The following is a 19,071-nucleotide window of genomic DNA, read 5'->3' on the forward strand; positions in this document are numbered from 1 at the left end:
CCACTTTTAATGTACTTGCAGAGCAACACAGCCACTTTGTCCATGACATTCTTGATATAAGGCAGCATGATTGAAATCTTGTTTAATAAGGGAGTTGCAGGAGATGTATTAAGAATTTTTTGATCATATTGGGTTCAAAACCATTAAGTGTGAGATTCTATTTCACATAGCGCAGTTCTTTATTCCTTTAAATTGATATGCTTGATATACTGTATGCCCTGTCTCGTAAAGTTTTAATTATGTCTATCTTTTGCAATGGATGGTGGTGTGAAGCGGTATTTAAAAATCTTCCTGTTGGTCGGGAGAGATCCGCATGTCTGAACACATAAAAAATGTCGACAAAAGAAGAGAGCATAAATCAGGCCTGGCATTCCACACAACCACTACTGGCCATCAAGTACTCTGGCAACAAACAAAAATATATGTTGATAATAACTATTTTACAAGAAAATTTAAAGAAGCCTCACAAATGCTTAGGATCCCTACATGATGTAATAAAAATCAAGGATTCATTTTACATCAAGTATGGTCTACTTTGATCAAAAATTTAATTGCTATGGACCTAGGATATAGCACGTGTGATACCACAGAACGTGATAGCAACAACTAGCAATGTTCCGACACGCATACAGTAATAAATTTATCATTTGCATTCTGGTTTATGTGGTTTATTTAACAGTTGTGAAGTTATTAAAAACATCTAATATGTGTAATTAATTGTTAATAGGCTTTTGCTATGTAAACCTTTCATGTACTACTGTTCCTGATGATGTAAATCTTACATTGTACAAAACTTGTTGGGTTTTAATTGCTTATTTTCAATAAACCCTTTATTTATAATGTGGTCTCAATACTTAAAACTTCCCCCAGAAATACTTAACCATAGAAACCTACGTGTACATATTTATTTCATTTTTTTTTTTTTAACATCAGCTATAACAATATTTCCATAAAGGAGATGGATCTTGGTTGAGTAAAATTTTTTTGTGGCTTTTTTAGTAGTAACTAGTTATAGTTGTTTTAAGTCTTATTTAAGTTGCATCTCTGAAACCCCCCCCCCCCTTTCCCATGTTTTTTGGGGATCGGGATATGGTTTCTTAAGAGGATTCAAAGATGAGTTATGTGGATAGGTTGAAGGTGTTGTGGTTGCAAAGTTTTGTTGACAAGCAGAAAAGTGGAGACATGATAGAAACTTAAGTTATTAAAGGAGTTCTATAAGACTGACACAAAGGAAATTTTTCAGTACATAACAAATGCCGTTGAAGTTGTGTAAGAGTACGGTTAGTGAGGATGTGTGAATTAGAATTTTTACTTGAATAGTGGTGAATGAGTGGAATGGATTGCTATAATTAGCTTCAAGTACCCTGACAATGAATTAGCTTAAGGAGGTATGATAAATATTGTGTAAGTGTTAGTGTGGGTCTCCTGCAATAAGTCTTTTGATGCCATAGAGATTCCTATATAATTATAATGATAAACTCTTTTGATTTAGAATTTTTGATTTTTTTGGGGGGGGGGGAGAATTTTTGGTTTTAATGGTATTGTTGGTGTATATTTAGTTAATCAGGATTTCATGTAAGTGTCATTAATTTGCATTCTACATTTTCATTTTTATAATTTCATACATTAGTCCAGTATTGTTTGCATTGTGTTTTTTATGTTTGTGTTCATGTTTCATTCCTGTGAGCAGTGGAAAATTTCCTTTGTTCGGTTTTCTCCCATTCCATTTCTTGTATGTATGATGTAATGGAAAGGGTAATAGAACAGCATGTGATTTTCAGTTTCCTTTATTTAACGATTGTGGTGTCATTTTCTGAAAAATTCATTTTTGCTTATAAAGATTTAAGCCTTAACTGTTCATAATAGTGAGCTTTAAATAGCATCGGTTCTATGGAAATTAGTTTGGAACTTTTCCATGGTATATTACAGTGCATTAATCATAGTAGTGTTTGCCATATTGTGTGTGTTTACTGTAATGTTTTTCTGCAGTTGGTCTGACCCATTGATGTTGCTGCTATAACATTTGCTAACTACAGAGACTGTTACCTACAAATAATATCAACTATTACTTTATATAAAATGTCACATTCTTATTTTTTTGTACAGGTATACAGACTCCTTGTATTATGGTATAAAGAGTCAACAAACATCGTTGAGGAAATCTCAGAATTTGAATTATTATAGGCAGATGATATATGAGGATTCTGATGCAGCATTATTACGGTTATTTGAATGTTTCATAGAAGCTGGTCCACAACTAATTTTGCAGTTGTATATTTTTTCTCAAGATTCTGGGGCAACACATGATTTTACAGGTAAATATAAAAACTACTTATTAAATGTCTGCAAAAATCTTATATGTTTGACTAAAGATACATTATTCCATACAGAAGGAATTATAAACATCTGATAAGCAGAAGCTAAATATCCAAAAAAACCAGTGTAAGCAGTCATGGTTTTTTCATTGGTTGATAGTTGTGACTACTTAAGAAATCTTTTTTTTTTTTGTCTGAAAATATTTGCATATGTTTTTATTTTTTAATACAAACAAATGTAGTTCTTGAAACTTAAAAAAAAGTTGACTTATTCTTATTAAATTATATCGCTGAAACATGACGTAAAATAACTCCAATTTTTAGCCAGTGTTTTTTGGGGACTTGTATAGAGTTGTTATATGCCATCCAGTCATTTTCGACTCCTCGTGATCTTATGAACAAAGGCTCTTCATTCCACTCAGCCTCTTGTTCTTTCATTTAGTAATTGTAACTTCAAGTTGGTAAGTTCTTTTATGTTGTCCATCCAACTCTTTTGTGCTCTTCCTCTTCTTCTCATTCCCTCAATCTTCTGCAACATAATTGCCTTTTCCAATGATTCATCGGCTTGCATAACATGTCCAAAGTACATCAACTTCTGTTTAGTGATCATTGCCTCCAAGGAGCATTCTGTCTTTATATTCTCTAAAAACCTTCTTATTGGTCATCTTACAGTCCATGAGATTCTTAATAGTCTCCTCCACACCAATAATTCAAATCATCAATTCACTTTTTATCTTTCTTCTTAATAATCCAGCTTTCACATCCATACATCACTACTGGAAATACCATTGCTTTCACAATTCTAACTTTTAGGGCCTTACTCATGCCTCCATTTTTCATAATTTTTGTGAGGTTTGACATCACTTTTTTTCCCATGACTATCCTTCTTTTAATTTCATCTTCACATTTACAATCATTTCTGATTCTGGATCCCAGTAAATCATAACTTTCACCCATTTCTATTTTATCTCCCTCTATTATAAATTCATTTCAATTGCCAGAAGCTATCACTGTTGTTTTGAAAGATGTTTAAATTAAGCCTGGCTTTGTTACTTTCTGTCTTAACAAATAGAATCAACTGCTTCAGATCTTCCTTAGTTTCTGCTCTGAGGGTTTATCGTTTGCATATCTTAAATTATTTATTTTCCTACTCCAATTTTAATTCCAGTTGGATCTTTGTCTAAATCAGCCATTCTCATAACATATTCACTATAAATATTGAAAAGGTAGGGTGACAGTATACAACCCTGTTGCACCCTTTTTTCCATCAAACACTGTCTGTTTTTCTAAAGACTGTTTTTTACTGAACCTTTTTGGTTCTTTTTCTTTTGGTTATTGAACCTTTCATACAGCTCTCTTATCAAGAGAATTAGATATTCAGGTATTCTCATTAAAATCCAGTCTGTTGTGATCCATGCAATCAAAAGCTTTCTTATAATCAATAAAACAGATGAATACTTTCTTCTGAAATTCTCTTGTTCTTTCCATAATTCATCTCATGTTTGCTGTTTGGTCTCTAGTTCCTCTGCCTCTCTTAAAGCCTGCCTGTTCTTGTGGCATTTCTCTATTCACATATGGCTCCAACCTTTGTTGGATCACTTTTAGCATAACTTTACTTGCATGTGAAATTATAGCGATGGTTCTATAATTCTCACAATCTCTGGCATTTGATTTTTTTGGAATTGGGATGAATACTGATGTTTTCCAATCCCTAGGCCAGTATATTTTCTTCCACACCTGTTTACAAATTTCACTCAATATATTCACTACTTCATCCTTAGCTGCTCTTAATAATTCCACTGACACACCATCAGCTCCAGGAGCTTTTCCTTTTGGCATCTGTTCCATTGCTAGTATCACTTTACTTTTCATTATCATGGGTTCCCTCAACAAATTCTCTCCTTTCAAATTCTCCTTTAATATTATTATATTTCTTGTACAAATCCTCTATATCTTTTTTTCACTGTTTCTTCTTCCATCAGACATTTACTGAATTACTTTTTTACAACTCCTAATCTAGGGATAAACTTACCTGTGACATTTATTTTCCTAAACAGATCTCTTGTTCTACCCATAATATTGCTTTCTTCAATTTCCTTGCACCTGTTGTTTAGATATTTTTCCGTATCTTTACTAGCCTTGTGTTTCGTAATCTGCAGTGAGTTGTCTAACCATTTCTTTGTTTCTCTGAAGTTTCATTTTTCTTATTTCCTCTGCTATTGCTATATGTCTTCTCCAGACTTTTTGATTTCTTGCCGAGTTATTAATGTTATTTAGCTCAGTTATTTAATGACCTTTGCATATTTTTTCAGCACATCTGTTAAGATATTTGCTATGTAGAACTTTTTTATATTCTATACAAAATTTTGATTGTATACATTTTACTTTTGTATGTTCTTGTACAATAAATTTATGATTAATAAACTGTAGTATATACTTTTGCTTTTTTTATTTCCATTATCACACTATGAAGTAACAGTATTAGAAGGGAGGCAAGTATTAGAACAATTGGGAGTGCAAGAATCAGAGGTGTATTCAGGTGTTGGTTGAGTTAGATGTTAATAAGTCTGTGGGAATGGATGGTATATCACCACATATTCTTAAGGAATATGCACAAGAATTAGCTGTGCCCTTCACCTGGTTATTTAATGAAAGTCTTGCAGTGGGTGCAGATCTTAAGAAGTGGAAAGAAGGCAAAATAGTATACCACTCCACAAGCATAGTTCTAGGACAGAAGTTTCCAATTATAGATTAGTCTGTATAACCTGCAGTTTTAGTCAAGGTGTTGGAGAGATTGGTTAAAAATAGAATACAGGATTGGGTTGATGGACATAGCATTCTTTATGATGGTGAGCATGGATTTGTAAAAGGTAGATCCTGTTTTAGCAATTTACTTGCATTTCATGATAGTGTAATAGATGTTAGATAAGGGAGAATCATATACAGTGATATTCTTGGACTTTGTAAAAGTATTTGATAGATTACCACATGTTAAGTTGGTTTGCAAGCTGCAGAGGATGGGAATAGATAGTATATTGATTAGATGGATCGAAGATTGGCTCTCTGAACGATACCAGCAAGTTGTGTATGTTGGAGCAGTCTCTTAAAAAAGGAGCATCGCCAGTGGGGTGCCCCATGGTTCTGTTCTTGGGTTTCTGCTGTTTAATTTATTTGTAAACAAGAAGAGACTTCTGTCTAAGACAGAAGTCTTGTCTCCAACTATAGGTCAGTCTGTATGACTTCGATTGTGGTCAAGGTGTTGGAGAGAGATTGGTAAGGAATAGAATACAGGCTTGGGCTGATGGACACTGCATTCTTTATGATGGATTTGTGAAGGGTGGATCCTGCTTTAGTAATTTACTTGCATTTTATGATAAGGTGACAAGTGTGTTAGATAAGGGAGAATCATATACAGTGATATTCTTAGACTTTGCAAAAGCATTGGATAGATTACCACAAAAATTGGTGTACAAGCTGCAGAGGATGGGAATAGATAGTATATTGGTTAGGTAGATCAGAGATTGGCTCTATGAATGATACCAGCAGGTTGTGTAGTGGAGCAGTGTCTCAAAAAAAAAAAAAAGGAGGGTGCCCCAGGGTTCTGTTCTTGGGCCTCTGCTGTTTAACTTGTTTGTAAATGATATATCATGTGAACTGACTGGGAATCTTCATTTGTTTGCTGATGATGCAAAGTTGGGAAGAATTATAAGTAGCACTGCTGTCGTTAATTCCCTCCAGGAAGATTTCAACAGACTTTTTACTTGGACAAAAGAGTAGGATTGTATTTTTAATGTCAATTAGTGCAAGGCATTTCATTTTGGAGTGCAGAAATATAAGACTGTGTACTATATCGATGGTGCTATACTGCAAGAAATGGATGAGATTAGAGATTTAGGAGTGAGTTGACAGTAAACTGAAGTTTAGAGGGCATATTGCTAGTGTTGCAAAGGCTGCACATCGTAGTGCTGCTATGATAAGTACTCTAACATGTAAGGATAAAGAAGTAGTTGTGCCACCGTATAAGGCACTGGTTAGACCACATTTGGACTACTGTGCCCAGATCTGGTCACCTGGTTTTCAATGTGATGTGGAGACATTGGAGAGGGTCCAAAGGTGAGTGACTAAGACAATGTCAGGACTTTGGAATTCTGGCTATGGAGAAAGGGGTTGAAGAAATGTGGATTGCAGAGTTTGGTGGATAGGAGGAAAAGAGGTGATATGATAGAGACATTTAAATTAGTGAGAGGATTTTATTGGATTAATTCAGGTGAAATTATAAAGAGTAGAAGGGAGGTGAAAAACTAGAGGTCATCCCTGGAAGTTATGTAAGAGTATGGTGAAGAGGAGTGTGAGGAGTAGATATTTTACATGGAGAATTGTCAGTGAATGGAATGCAATTAATGCAAGGAGTGTCAAGGATTTTAAGATTCGGTATGGTAAATATGTTGTCAGATGAATGAACTTCCCACGATGAGTCTGCCAACTTTATGGAGGATGCAATTATATTAATTATTATTAAAATAATAATATCTGTAAATAATTTTTTAGTTTTCTTTTCATATCTTTTTAATTTTCAATTTTTCCTGCTAGCAATGAATGAATATCAGCATGTATTATTTTACAAGAAGAAAAAAACAAAACAAAATGCACTGTGTTAGGACTTCTGATTTTAAATGTCATAGAATAGCTTACCATCCACCTATTTCATTCTTAATCAGAACAAATTCTAAACTTAAAAAACTAAAACTGCAATTCTACTTAGTAGATGGTTATAAATTTTAAGCTGAAGTTTAAAGACCCACAATAAGATATCATAAACAGTCACATTATTATCCAACCCAATAGTATTAAATTCTAAAAACATTTACACACAGAGTCAGAGCTGTTGTTCTAATGATGCAGCCCTTTCCACAGAACTCGACCATCTTTGCCATACTTTCTTGGCCAAGGGCTACAGCTCCCACAAACTCCAACCTTGGAAGTTGAGTAAGAGTATGGTTAGTAAGAATATGAGGTAATTGTTGCCTGATGAGTTGTGAATGAACGGAATTATTTTCCAGAGATAGTTGGCTGGATCATTAGTAAATGGGTTTAAGAGGTAAAGATTGTGTGAATAATAGTTAGTATGGCCTCCTCCTTGGGGGTGACAGACAATAATAATATCTTTAATTTTTTTTGTCCTTTTCTTTTTCCTATCATATCTGTTTCAAAATCTTGTTTTGTTAATCTTTCATTCATTTAGCACATTCATGCCAAGCTGTTTTTCAAGTGTCGGACATGTGTCAGTAACTCACTTGACCTTGTAACATGTTCCTTCTGCTTTCAGTGGATGTTTTTCATTTGTCAAATACATAACATCGCCAATTTCAAGTTTCTCGGTGTAATTTTTCTGGTTTTCTCTACAAAGTTTATGCAACTATTTATTGCATGCTTAACAGATTGCAAACTGGAAGTAGATTTGTCATGATCTGCTCCAAGAATGAGAAGCATATGATACTGTTTTTACAGTGCCTGGTGTCAGTGTAAGTTAACATGCCATGTTTTATTATACTTTACATGTTCTTAAATAGTAATGATCTTGAATTCTTCTCTGATATTTTTTTGTTTAGCATGGTTCTGGTTCTACTATTGACACCATCTGTGTCATCACTGCTTTTAAATTTATTTTAGAGCTCATTTCTGAGTTCTGTATATGATCATCTGCTTAATTTTTAACTGCACTTTCCAGTTCATATGTTAAAATTGGTTTAAAAACTATCATGTATACTGCTTGATGGTTTTTTTTGTTGAATTCTCTCTTCTGTATAAATTTTGTTCACCTGCTTTCCACATTTTAGTTGTTATTCCACTGTTATTTGTTTTCATGTTTAATCTGTCATTTTCACGATAAATTGCTCCTAACTAGCCAAAATGGGCAGCATTTCTGTACTTTACTACTGGAAATGGAGTCAACGTTTTTTGTTTTCCTCTCAATTATTATAGTCTTTTTTTATTGCTAATTTAAAGCACTGCATGAATTATGCAAATGTCATAATGTTATACAGAGTGATATATGCCAGCCTGGTTGTCTGAGTGATTAGTATACCTACTCTCCAAACAATAGGCTGCAGTTAGAATCATCACAGGCATGGATTTTTACAATTGTCTTTAGATGGGAGATGAATTTCATTGCCTGATATGAGAACACTGCTCTGCATATTGGAAGGCCTTGAAGTATTTTGAAATAGTTTCATGTTTGTTTCTGGAGCAGAATTTTTTTTGAATTAGGTAAAAAAAGAAATTTAAAAAAAATCATCATCATCATCAAATTCCTGCCATGTACCCTCAAGGGGTGTACAGGATATGACAGTACTACATGAAAAAATTACATCATTACTAACTTCCTATCTACAATTTTCCTCCAAATCAGTCTGTTACTTGTCAAGACTCCAACATTATCAGATCTTATATTTCTATCGTCTAAGGCACTTTGTACCGTATCAATCCACCTATATCTTGGTCTTCCTCTGGGTCGTTTTCCTGCCAACCTGGCAGAGAACACTTGTTTTGCTAATCTTTCCTCTCCCATTCTATTTAAGTGACCATACCATCTGAGATTATCTCTGCTAACGCATTCCTGGATGCTGACAATGTCAAGTTCTTTCCTAATATCCTCATTTTTAATATGATATTGCCATTGATGCCATCTGTTCACGCCTCTAATCTTTCTCAGGACTCTCATATCTGCGGTCTCTAGTCTTTGGTCAAGTGTTTTACTTCTGACCCAGCTCTCAGATCCATAAGTTAAAATTGGTTTGAACACAGTCTTGTATACAGCTAATTTAGTGGTCCGACTAATTTCTTTCTTATTCCATATGAATTTATTCAATTGACTTCCCACGATACCAGCTTTGCTGATTCTGTTGTCTATTTCTATATTTAATTTACCATCTTCAGTAAAAATTGTGCCTAAGTAGCTGAAATGTTTTACTTGTTCCACAGGTTCTCCATTCACAACACAGTTGACATTTTCAATGATTCTGCCTATTTTCATTGTCTTTGTCTTTTTATTGCTGACCTTCATACCATATCTATTACAACAGCTATTCAATTTAGTCAGAGAATCTTGCAGACTTGTAGCGGATTTATTTAAAAGTATAACATCATCCGCATAAAGCAAAGAGCTGCATTAACATCTCCAATTTTGATATCAGGTTTAATACCACATTCCTTCATAATGTGATCCATATAGATAATGAATAACAGAGGGGATAATGTACATCCTTGTCTCACACCAGATTTAACATTAAACCATCTTCCTGTACTTCCTTCAATTCTAACTGCTGACTCACAACTCAAATAAAGACTAAGTATTGCTTGATATAATGCCCCACTGACACCATATAACTGCAGCGTATTGAATAGCTTCTCTCTTGACACCTTGTCATATGCCTTTTCCAAATCGACAAAACTTAAATACAGATCTTTGTTATATTCCCATGCTTTCTCGACTATTTGTCGTAAAGTGAAGATCTGATCCTGACAGCCTCTATTTGGCCTGAATCCAGCGTGTTCTTCACCAAGCTTTTCTTCCACAATTCTTCTCAACTGTTTCTCAAGTATACTTGCATAGATCTTGCCAGGAACACATAGTAGGGAAATACCTCTGTAATTCTCACATTCAGTTTTATTTCCCTTTAAAAAAAAAAAAAATGTATACAGAAAATATATAATTAATAAAAATAGAAAAAAAAAAATCCTTATCCCACCCATGATACTAATGGATTGTAGGTTTAGAACCTTTTGGGTGGGAATCACATTAAAAATAAAAATAACATATCCTTAATTAAAAATTACCAGAATTGAAGGTTGATGTAGAGCAAGGACACCACCTCTGATGTCCATATAGGAATATTAATGCTTAATTGTTTACTCTAAGCAGATGATTTTCATTTTAAGTAATTCTTCAAGAATCTATAACCAAAATAAGCAACTGCAGGTCAGATTTGTTAAGACGTTTAGCTGTTATGAAAATAGGATAAAACTATGAAAACAGGTAGAATCATTGAAAACATAACTGCATTCTTAGTAGAGACTATACTGCCAGCATAGTCTCGGAGAGCTATGCTGGCAGTAACGTAGTTAGCAGCAGGGCTTCCCATGCCAGACAGATCATAGGGTAAGGACCAGATTAAGAGAGACACTCTAGTCCTCTAGTTTGGGGGTTGTTACGATGTGCTGACTACCTGTTTAATGTAAAAAAATCTATGAAATCAGGCACAAGGTTTACAATCTGGAATATTCAAAATGCCAACCAACTGTAACTGACTAATGGATTTTGAGTGGAATATAAAAACTTTGTTTAAACCAGGATCTCTTGAATGTTATTGATGCAACAGGAAATTATGATATCCAGATCTTATCTATACAAGAAACCAAATGGACAGGCCATAGAACCTACCATCAAGTAATAGAACAATATTCTACAGTGGACCATCTAATGACAGACATGAAAATGGTTTAGGTTTAATGCTATGCAATAAATTATGGTGTGCAATTTTTCAGAAACTATCTAGTAGATGCAATGTCTAAATGTATTTCAAGAGTGAGAAGGCTAAATAAGGTAGGTGTGAAATGGATGAATAAAGAGATTAAGCATGCGATACAGAGAAAAAGGGCATTATGGAGGCAGAATAAGAGAAGTGGAAATAACCAATTCCATGAAGACTACAAAAACCAGGCAAGGTGGGTGACTTGGTTGGTGAGGATAGCTAAAGTGAGGTATGAACAGCAGTTAGCTAATGAAGCCAAAAAGAATCCTAAGGAGTTCTTTCGATATGTAGCCAGCAAAAGAAAGAATGATTATGGAAGGATGACATTGATTGGAGAAAATGGTATAAAGACAGTTGTTGCAGAAGGTTTGGTGGTGATACTTAATGAGCAGTTCATAAAGGTCTTTCAATCTTGTGAATGTGACTTCATGGAGAGATTGAGAGCAGTTGATGATGGGGAAGAGAGACTGATTGTAAGTGAGTGAGCAAGAGGTGTATGGGGAGTTGAGCAAACTAGATGTAAATAAGACTGTGGGACTTGATAATATATCACCACGTATATTCTGAAGGAATGTGCCAGGGAGTTGATGCCGACCTTGACATATTTTTTTAATACGAGTCATGCGCTGGATTAAGTTCCTAAGGAGTGGAAGGAGGGCAAGATTGTGCCACTTCATAAAGGAGGTGATAGAACTCAAGCATCAAACTATAGGCCTATCTGTGTGTCAGGTGTTGTAGTTAAGTTGTAGGAGAAGCTTATGAGAACTAGGATCCAGAATTGGGTTGACAACAATGGTATTCTTTGATGGGCAGCATGGATTTGCTAAAGGGAGCCATGTTTTAGTAATCTACTTATTACAATAAAGTGACCGCTTCCTTGGACAGAGGAGAAGGAGACACAGTAATATACTTAGATTTCGCAAAGGCTTTTGATAGATTACCCCATGATAAGTTGATAGTGAGACCAGAGCAGATGGGGTTGGATATTAGATTGGTGCATTGGATTGGAGACTGGCTATCTGTTAGGTATCAACAAGTTGTGTATGGGGGAGCGATATCCAGGAAAAGGAAAGTCACTAGTGGAATGCCTCAGGGGTCTGTTTTATGGCCATTACTGTTTAACTTGTGTGCTAATGATATTGGTGAAGATTTGGATGGAGATATTCAGTTGTTTGCAGATGATGCAAAGTTGGGACGAATCATGAAGAGTAGAGAAGATGTTGTGGTCTTACAAGAAGACATGAATAAATTGAGTGATTAGGCTCAGGAATGGGGATGTGAGTTCAATGTTGCAAAATGTAAGGAAAACAAAGATGGGATGCAGAATTTCTGCTTGGTGAGGATATAATTATCAGATGTGGAGGAAATAAGAGATCTTGGGGTGATAGTGGATAAGGATCTGAAATTTAGGGAACATATAGCAAAAATTGTGAAGACAACACAAAGGCTTCTGGGAATGATGTGGAGGACACTGTCTTGTAGACGTAAGGAGATTCTTGTTCCATTGCATAAGACTTTGATTAGGCCACACATGGACTATTGTGTCCAGATTTGGTCACCTGGTTTTCAGAAGGACGAAGAGATGTTGGAAAGGGTTCAGAGGCGACTGACTAAGGTAGTTTCTAACCTCTTGAATTCAAGTATGAGGAAAGATTGAGAAGATGCAACTTGCAGTCTGGTGTACAGGTGAAGAGGGGACTATACACAGTGATTCTTACCAACAGGGTGCAAGTATGTCATCTCAGTCACAGTCAGATCTTCTGTTGTTTTGACCAAATCTAAAACACTTGAACCTTGTTTTCCCTTCACAATGTTGTTTCTAAGTTGTCCCTTAAGAAATCCAAAAATTTAGTTCCCTTATTACTGCATGCTATCTTCTCTGCCCTTGCAAAACTTGCCAAGCTAATTTGCCTAAACATTTCCTTCTCATCACGATCTATATTCCCTGATCTGTAGCAACATCCCACTAGATATTTTGTCTTATAAACATCTATCTCAAACCATATTCTTTCAAAGCTATTAGTGTTATTTTTGCTGAGATTCTCCACCCTGAGAGAGCACAATTTATCTCTTATTATGAGTAACACTCCACCATCACATTTACTTTCCCTACCTGCCGAAATGTTATACTCATTGATTTATGTCCCTATTAGAACATCCTCCTCAGTTAACCAAGTTTCACTGACACCAACAACCTTTGGAGAGACTGAATCACTCAGTGACACAAACGCATTCCCTTTATTGCTAATGCTCTTAGTGTTTGCATGCAAGAAAAACCATTATTGCCAGTATTCTAATAGCCATTGTTATTCCCCCCATACTTCATCTGGATATAGTAATATAGCATACCCCCCCCCCTCATTTCTTAAGCCACTATCTCCACATGAGGCTGTCCCTGCAACATTCAACCTGTGCAAGCCTAGTTTCCCTGTCCCAAAATACTTCTCAGCCCAGAAAACAAAAATGTCCCCAAATGCCTTTGCCCTTCAGCATTCAAACCATCTCTTGCATGTAGCTCTCTTCTATTCTCAAATGTACTCTTTGCATCCACATATTCCAGACTTCTTTTTCTGCACATTCTCGCTATCATCCCATAAATTAAAGATGCCAAGAAGTTATATTGTTTTAATCCTTTAAGTGTAAGCAAACAAAGTTTGCAAATTAAGTTACTTCACAACTGGGCTATGCATTATGGGAAGGGCCACTACCAAGACCATTTTGAGCTTTTATTGAGGTCTCATCAGCGGGAACCAGACCCAGAAGTGATACCAAGATTGAAATAATACAGAAGTCATATTTCCATATACAAGTAGTCAAAAGGTGTATCACCTTATTACTAAAATACTCTGGATTAGAGATAAACGATGAAGTTTTTCCACTTGGTTATACTATAAATGAAAGATGCCAAGAAGTTATATTCTTGGTTTAATCCTTTATCCAAGTGTAATTATACAAATATGTGCATTGCATTATGGGACACTAAGGCAATTAATGTGAAGTCGGCCTCTATATACAAGTAGCTGAGTTGTGAAGTAACTTCACATGCAAACTTTGTGTAGTTACACTTGGATAAAGGATTAAACCAAGAATATAACTTCTTGGCATGTTTAATTTATAGTATAACCAAGTGGAAAAACTTTCAATTGCTATCACCTCTTCCTGCTGCATCATCATATTGGGGCGACACACTCTTTCCTTGGACACATTTTTGCTTCACTATCTCTAACATCAATCTCAAGTATCATGTTATGTTATCTCTCAGCTCATTTGTTGCAGTTATTATCATTTTCTCTGCACTTTCACCCCTCTTCACTGTCATTGCCATACTATCTATTGTTCCACCAGGCAAGTACTCCTCTGCCACTTTACCCTGCACATCCCTGAATCATTGAATCTCCATACATGACACTCCAAACAGATTCATTCATCTTTCTCTCACTGGCATCCCTGACTCTTACAGCTTTCAGTCTCTCTCTCTCGTTTCTCTCTCTCTTCCTTCCACACACTCTGAGCTTTCTGCAACTTCCTCTCTTCCACTGTCTCCCTCTCTGATGTCATTCTGTTATACCTACTCTCTCTCGTTCCTCTTATATTAGCCAACCTCTCTATCCTCCCATGATCTTCATTCACCCTCTTCAACCCAGTCTTCATTCCTTCTATCCCCTTTCTCAGCAGTTCTGTTTCTCTTTCCACACATTCTGCTTTTAGTGTACATTTATGCATAGAATCATGGCTGTCAGATAAACCATCTGCTAAACTGCCCAAGGCACACACACACATATATATATATATATATATATATATATATACATACATACACTCTATACTATAAAATGATAAGCTGAAATTGGAAATGGATGTAAGCTGTAACATTTTTGTGCAACGTTTTTATGTAACGTTTTTGTCAAGTTATTTGAAATGTTTTGAAACTCGGGCTACCCTGAGTATCGAGTCTTCAAAATTCGAGTCATCAGAATTCAAGGAGAGCCGGCCTACCAGTCCGGAACATGGGGGGGATATAGGTGTCGGGCGGAGCCCCCCTAGTGTGTATATGTGTGTGTGTGTGTGTGTGTGTGTGTGTGTGTGTGTGTGTGTGTGTGTGTGTGTCTTTGTAACATTCTCTCCACCCTCCAACAACACACTGCTGGCATCAACAAACTGAAAATCACCTTTTTCCAAAATGCCATTTCTGTTGTTGCTAAATCCTGTGGTCGAGACACTTATGTCTCCAAGCACCTCTCACTACCTACATTTCATGCACATATACACATTCCCATCTTGCACCTGCATTTTTAAACAATGGGATGTGTACATAATGCATGCGTAGCACGTTACAAAATTAACTAAGCTATGAATAATGTGGTCTGTAAATGGTGGGTGGCAAGGTCTACTGCTATAACTGGCAGCTGCCATGTTGAATACAATCGATACACATGGAGACATTACTGAGACAGTAAAAGCTTAATAAAATACCACAGTTATAACAAAAAAAAAAAAAAAATATTAATTTGAATAGTGCAAACTGAACAACCAGTATTGTCACAAATTGAACACTATTTTTGCTGGCCCGCAGTGCCACCATGCATTATCACCACAACTTTATCAAGAAAAAAGAAAAAAAACTAAGGTACCAATATCAATCTATAGTTTTGAAAACATGGTCAACAACAATAGAAAACTTCATTTGAAAGAAAAGTACTGAGAAAAATTTTAACATGTTACAACCAAAATTCTGGGCTGCATGAATGAAGACATAATGAGGAACTACAAAACCTGTTTCAATGACCCAACATCATATCATTTATAAGAAGCAACAGAATTGAGAGGTTTGGTCATGTTTGGAGAGTAGATGGCCAGGTGGTTATTACAAATATTTACAAATAAAATTGACAACAAAAGATCCACAGGAAGACCCTGAATGCAATGGATTTGGATGACGGATTTGGTAACCAGAGACTTAAGACAGCTGGATGAACACTTTATGCCAGATGTAGCTTATGAGAGACCAATAGTGAAACAATTTGGAAGAAGAGGCTACTGTGGAAGTAGCACAAGATGAATAATAGAAGCAATCAGTTGCATGAGAAGTATAAAGAGAGGTCAGGAAGATGACTCAGTTAGTAAGAATAGCAAAACTACAGTATGAGCAGAACAGTTAGCAATTCAGGCCAAGAAAAACCCTCAAAATCTTCAGATATGTGGCAAGTAGAAGAAAGAATGATTATGACTGGATGCCGTTATTGGATGAAAATGGTAAAATGGCAACTATTGTCCAATGGCATTGTCAGTTATGTGTGCATTAGAGGCAAAGTGCGAAGCCAGGAGGTTAGCTTTTTCTGTGGGTGATGTTGCATTTGAGCCATCTGGGTATGATAGGGGTGGGAATAGTGTAGGGCAAAAGTTGCAACAAATTGCCTTGGCAAGAAACCAAAAGGTATGGTTGCCATTTGGACAGGCTACAAGCTTCCTGCTTTTTGCCTATTCAAATTCTGTTTTAGAAGCATTGATAATTTTCTTGCATCTGTTTCGGACTTCAGTATAGGCATTGAAGGAGGATGTGGTTCTTGATTTGAGCCAGTTGTGGTATGCCTGATTTTTCATTTGTGCAGCCTTGGCACATCTTTTGGAGAACCAGGGTTTGGATAGGGGACAGCAGTTCAGAGTAATGTGGGGATTGTATGTTTTCATGCCAGTGAGGATTACTTTGGTGATATACGTTCGGTGCATATGTTTGGATAGTAAGACCGGAAACAATAATCCAACCATGGGAATGAAGCAGTGTAGTCTTGGAGACTGTCCCAATTGGCACTGTTATAATGCCAAACTACTCTTTGTATGGGAGTGACTGTGCAAGCATTGTTGCATGGGGGAGGAGATGAGCACTAAGTTGTGGTAAGAATTACCCAGGGGAGTATTTACTGAGAGTTTGGAGAGTAATTTACTGGAGAGCTTGTAAGAATAAAACCTTCTCATAAGCGTTACAGTAATTTTTCAAAAGTAAGAAAATATTTTTATGTTTTTTACTTCTTTCTAATAGACAATATTTCTATAATATTGTCTATTACCATATCTATGTAAGACAAATATAAGCTTCTAAGCTCTATAGTTTAATATTTTATTATGCACCCACCCAGAGATCACTTATGATGAATTTAACTTCCTGACATAGCTTAGTTACAGCATCGATTGAGCTTTTGTCTTCACTTCTGCTTGTAATTTTTTTGAACTTGGTCATTTCGAAGCTTTCATACTGGTGAAACTCACTCAGTGCATTAATAAAACGCAAATATACAAGTTGGTGGTTATAACTCATGTCATTTAAATAGTACAGCCAAGGCAACTCTGTTTCCAGTCTTGTTTCATAAGCTTGCTGGTAAATTTTTGAAAATTTCATTTTCACTTTCTTTCTATATTTGGCAATAAAATCTAGATGGATCCATAATATCCTCCATTTTGATATAATAAAACTCTCATTTAATTTCATAGAGAACATTGTATTTAAAAAAAAAAAAAATACAGCACGAAATCAGAAAATATTGTACTTATTTTTTCAAAGAACAAAAATATTAATGGAACTCATTTTAAACTATGAAATATAGAGAATAATCATGGATTTAACCCCCCCACCCAAACCGGCCATGATGTCTATAGACATCCAGCTAATCTAGATACGATTCTCTAACACCTGTTAAATACCATGGATAAGAAGTGCAGTTTGGTCTCACTATTTCATCCACGTCGCCGGTAGGGAGGTCATCATCATCATCAAATTCCTGCCATGTACCCTTAAGGGGTGTACAGGATATGACAGTACTACATGAAAAAATTACATCATTACTAACTTCCTATATACAATTTTCCTCCAAATCAGTCTGTTACTTGTCAAGACTCCAACATTATCAGATCTTATATTTCTATCGTCTAAGGCACTTTGTACCGTATCAATCCACCTATATCTTGGTCTTCCTCTGGGTCATTTTCCTGCCAACCTGGCAGAGAACACTTGTTTTGCTAATCTTTCCTCGCCCATTCTATTTAAGTGACCATACCACCTGAGATTAGCTCTGTTAACACATTCCTGGATGCTGACAATGTCAAGTTCTTTCCTAATATCCTCATTTTTAATATGATATTGCCATTGATGCCATCTGTTCACACCTCTAATCTTTCTCAGGACTCTCATATCTGTGGTCTCTAGTCTTTGGTCAAGTGTTTTACTTCTGACCCAGCTCTCAGATCCATAAGTTAAAACTGGTTTGAACACTATCTTGTATACAGCTAATTTAGTGTTCCGGCTAATTTCTCTCTTATTCCATATGAATTTATTCAATTGACTTCCCACCATACCAGCTTTGCTGATTCTGTTGTCTATTTCTATATTTAATTTACCATCTTCAGTAAAAATCGTGCCTAAGTAGCTGAAATGTTTTACTTGTTCCACAGGTTCTCCATTCACAACACAGTTGACATTTTCAATGATTCTGCATATTTTCATTGTCTTTGTCTTTTTATTGCTGACCTTCATACCATATCTGTTACAACAGCTATTCAATTTAGTCAGAGAATCTTGCCTGTAGGGAGGTTAATAATCAAAATGAATTTGCAATAATTATGATGTAAAAAATTAATTTTTCAGCATTTTGTGGAGTAGCATATGTCTGGTTTCTTCATAAATATGTACATTTCCAGCTTCTGACAAAAAATAAATAAACACTTTCAAAGAATAAGCTGGTAGCTAGAGCTTAAAGAAATTTTGTGAGAAATTGTACTATGGAACAAGTCACTCATTAGCCTTTGAAAGTCTTCTGTTTGTTTGGTTGTGCAAGATAACAGGAGGCTTTTTCAATTGATGGCATTTGTGATGACGCATGTAACAGGAATTTTTCTGCTTTGGCTGGCCAAATGTTGAAGCAAAACCGAATATATCCCTAGTGAATCCCATCCAATCCCAATTCCACAGCCTTATTAACATGAAGGGTGCTTAAAATTTAAACACTTTCCATTCTTGTACTGTCAGTTGTCTATCTACTTTCCTATTGCTATTCAGCACCACTCTTATGCCCCCCCCCCAATACATGAAATACACTAACAAAATACTCATTAAACATTTCCATATCCTCAGCAGATTTGACTGTTGTTCAATCTGCAGCAATTGACATGAACCTATCATATTCAGTCTTTCTTTTACTAGCAACATAGAACTGTAGAATTCTCCAGGGCTATGC

General features: G+C 35.7%; 1 protein-coding gene across 1 annotated transcript in view; it reads left to right on the forward strand.

Moving 5' to 3' along the window:
• Nucleotides 1-19,071, forward strand: part of LOC150104476 (XK-related protein 6-like) — a 144,489-nt gene that overhangs the window by 8,553 nt on the left and 116,865 nt on the right. Inside the window, exon 2 of the mRNA XM_090395164.1 lies at nucleotides 2,107-2,315. Within this exon, the coding sequence (XP_090251290.1) occupies nucleotides 2,107-2,315 (209 nt within the window). The remainder of the gene's footprint in view (nucleotides 1-2,106; nucleotides 2,316-19,071) is intronic.

The sequence above is a fragment of the Typopeltis vanoorti genome, chromosome 7, assembly GCF_054136105.1.
Source record: "Typopeltis vanoorti isolate ZY-2024b chromosome 7, IOZ_Tvanoo_1.0, whole genome shotgun sequence".
Lineage (NCBI taxonomy): Eukaryota > Metazoa > Arthropoda > Arachnida > Uropygi > Thelyphonidae > Typopeltis > Typopeltis vanoorti.